This window comes from Charadrius vociferus, unplaced genomic scaffold (assembly GCF_000708025.1).
Source record: "Charadrius vociferus isolate BGI_N301 unplaced genomic scaffold, ASM70802v2 scaffold486, whole genome shotgun sequence".
NCBI lineage: Eukaryota > Metazoa > Chordata > Aves > Charadriiformes > Charadriidae > Charadrius > Charadrius vociferus.
The window spans coordinates 269,154-272,778 of record NW_009648965.1 but is presented as its reverse complement, the minus strand read 5'-3'; the positions used below and the strand labels follow the sequence as shown (position 1 = coordinate 272,778).

The window sequence follows — 3,625 nt, the reverse complement described above, 5'->3', positions numbered from 1 at the left end:
CCGCTGGGGCTGCTGCGCCTGGGGCAGCTGGCGCTGGGCGCTGCCTTCTGGGTGACGGTGGCGGCTCACAAGTACGAGGGGGCGGCCCACTTCGCCCTCTTCGCCGCCGTCCTGGTCTGGCTCCTCACCCTGGCTCTCTTCGGGCTGAGCCTGCTGGGGCGCTGGGCACTGGTGCCCTGGCTGGGCTCTCGCTGGCTCCTCACCAACCTGGTGCATGACCTGGGGCTGGGCGTGGGCCTCTACGCGGCCGCCACCGGCATCATGGGCCACAAAGCCCAGCAGAAAAGCTATTGCAACCTGCCGGGCTACAGCCAGCACTGCCTCTACGGTGCCTACCTGAGTGCCTCTGTCTGCGGGGGCATCGCCGCCTGCCTGTACCTCTTCTCTGGGCTCTACTGCCTGTCACGGCGTTGCCGGGACCAGCGCGATATCATCTGAGACCCTGCGGCACTCGACTCCCCTTTTCCTCGCCCGCAGATGGAGCGTAGCACCCCTTCAGGACGAAGTGACCCTGCCGCCCCATCCCCTCCTGGCTGACTGCACCACGCTTCCTCCGGAGACTCCTGCGCAGACGGATGGACAGATAGAGGCCTTCTCTGAGCACAGCTTTCCCTGCATCCCACCGAGACAGAGTGGACACCCAGTGGCTGTACAGGCTCCTCTCTCGCCCCTGGACAGACGTAGGCTCTTGCAAATGGAAGGACCCAATCGGAGAGCCCCTAAGAGGGACGCCAATTTCTGGGAGCCCCCCCAGGGCTCCTGCCCAACTCCCTCACCCCGGGCCTTGCAGATGCTGTGTGCTCAGGTGGGTGCTGACCTGTCCCCTGGGTGGAGGGGGACTGGCTTGGGGTAGCGGAGCTGGGGGCAGTGGTACACAGTGGCGTTGGGTGGGCATAACCCCCCCCGACCCGCTGGCAGCCCCCTCCTGCCATCCCCAGCTGTGCGGCGCCTCCGCAGTTCCATAACGGAGGCTCTGATCTCGGCTTCCCCAGCCCGGGCCCCTCCTCCTGTCTGGCCTGAACACGTCCGCCGTCTTGCCGGAGCCCTGCGGGGTTCAACCCCTCCCTGCCCTGCGCTCTGGGGGTGTGGAGACCCCCCGGTCCTGCAGCAGCTGCTGGGGACAGCCTGACCTGGCATCACTCCGGCCCCCCGGACACACTGTCCCACTTTGGGGCTGAGGCTGTGCAGGGCTGCGGGGCGAGGGGAAGGGCGAGTGGTGCCATAGCCTGGTCCTGTGGCCCTGGGCTGGGGGTAAATTCTTCTGTCGTACTGGTCCGGGAGGGAGCTGGGCACTGGGAGGGAGCAGAGCCGAACACCGGGTTGTTCTCTCCCCCTCTTCCCCTGCAGCAAGGTTCGTGGCTCTGAGCCACCAAGAGCCACCCAGCCTGCCCCAGGGCCTGGCTGCTCTGGCAGGGACAGGCATGGCCTTGCCGGCAGCGCTGAAGACTAGCCCATGTAGCCCTGCCTGACCCTGCGGCACTTGGTTTATCATCCCGGAAAACTCTCGTCTCGGGACTTTCCAGCTCCATCTTGGGGCGCTGCGCTGCCAGAGACCATGGTGAGGCGGAGGAGAAGGGTGAACGTGGCAGCATGGTGGTGCTGGTCTGCCGCTGGCACCATGGCCCCAGGGGAGCTGAGGCCAGGCATTGCGGGGACACTGCCCGTCTCGGAGAACAGGAGAAGAGGACACTGGCAGCAGAGCCAGCACGGCCCTGGATCAGCCTTCACAGCCTGCTGGGTGCCAAGCCCTGAGGAGGCCATGCAGGGACAACTGGAGCAACGGGCAGCCAGAAACTGGGAATTTTTGGAGGACCACCACACCGGTGCTGCTCTGTCATAAGCTCTCCTCGCCCTGCCTGGGGGCAGGTCCTCTCCATCACTCCCGGTGTGAGGGAGGGTCTGCCCCAGTCTCCATGTTGGCTCGGATCAGCGGGAAGGGTGTCCCCAGCAGCTGGCCTTGAGCTCTGGCTGTCACCTGAGGTTTCCTGGTGCCTTTTTTTGGCGTAGAGAGCAGCAGCCATGATCCCCCTGGGGCAGAGAAGGGCACAGGGCTGGCACTGAGTCACGACTTCCATCATGAAGTGTTGTCCCAGCTGATGCCCTCTTGTGTTTGGGGGGCCCCTGCCAGCCCCCAGGCCATCTACCCCTTCCCTGGGCAGGACATGCTGTCCGTACCCCACATCAGGGCTGGTCCCTGACACTGCCTGCCCCCGCCTGCTCTGGTGCAGCCCCTGGCCCAGGTTGCCCCAGACGCTCAGCGGGGCTTCTGCCACCACAAGTGCCTTTCCCCGGCTTCCCACAGCCCTGCCTGTTGCGCCGGCTCTGTCCTTCACCAGCCCCCTCTCCGGTGCCTATGGATTCACCTTCCAAATAAAGCAATATTGGCGCTCACTGGGTGTCTGGGGCTTTGTGCTGGGGCTGGGAGCAGCTGGGGACAGGGTCTGAGCTGAGATGACACCCATCTCTGTTGCCCTGTGCCCTGGGGCCTCCCTGCCTGGAGCCTCTGGCTGCGGTCACAGCACCCTGGTGTGCTCTGGGGTCACGGGCAGGCTCCCCAGTGCTGAGCCACTGCTCCTGGTAGAGAGGCTTAAACCTCTGCCTGCCCTCAGGGACAAGGGCTGTCCCTGGCCCTGCTGTCCCCTCCAGAGACAGGGCACAGCCGGGTGCTCGCGTGGGTGCTGGGTACAGGCACCTCCCATGGCCCAGCAGTGCAGAGGGAGCCAAGTCCCTGGGGCTGTGTGGCCACAGGGACGAGATGGGGACAGGATGGAGCTGCATTCCTATGAACGTCATCATTCCCGTGCTGAAAGGGCTCTCTGTCCCAGGGCCAGGGCACTAGTGGGCAGTTGTGCCCGTGCTGCTGGCCTCCTGGAGAGCCAGGGGCAGGCAGGGAGCAGCCGGCATCTTCCGGGGTGCCTTCAGCCCTGGGGTGCATTCTCCAGACAAGGATCAGTCTTGGAGGTCTACCCACAGCCTGGCTGTCACCAGCCCCCCCAGCCCTCTGCCCATGGGACGTGTGCCCCGCTTGCCAGAGGCTCTGGGCAGTCAGCAGCAGTGTTGAGCCCTGTGCTGCCCTCATAGCCCAAGAGCCACAATAGGGTTAACAAAGTTGCATGAAGTATTATGGGATGGGACCCCCTGGCTTTTGGCATCCCCAGAGTGCCAGCAGCCCTGCCTTACTGCAAGCGCTTGGTGGGACAGCCTGCCATGCCCGAGGTGGAGGGAGTGGGACCGCAGGCTGCTGGGCTGGGCTGCTCACAGGCCTGGGTGGAATGCCCTGCTCCCTCCCAGAGACCCCCCGTGTGGGGCTGGTGTCTTGGTGGGGAGAGGTGCCCCAGCAACGGAGCCCATGGGGACAAACCCACAGTGCCCCAGTACGGCCATGCTGAGACCCAGTCTGGGACTGAGCCCTGGATTAGGATTAGAGCCAGATCAGGACTGGCCCCCGACTGAGACTGAGCCCTGGATCAGGGTCAGACCGGGATCTGTGCGCAGCCCTGGACTGGAACCGGCCCCAGACTGGGACTGAGCCCGGGACCGGCCCAGACCCGGATCGGGACGGGGCCAGGAGCTAGATCAGCCCCAGGTCAGGGCCGAGCCCCGTATCTAAACCGGACCCACCATG

The 3,625-nt window shown here is 65.4% G+C and overlaps 1 protein-coding gene across 1 annotated transcript; it reads left to right on the top strand.

The window, feature by feature from the left end:
- Positions 1-438, top strand: MARVELD1 (MARVEL domain containing 1; the record flags this gene model as incomplete). The annotated part of the gene is made up of 1 exon (XM_009887695.1): positions 1-438. A coding segment is annotated over one exon (438 nt), but the record flags the coding sequence as incomplete, so codon positions are not given.
- Positions 439-3,625: the final 3,187 nt, after the last annotated feature.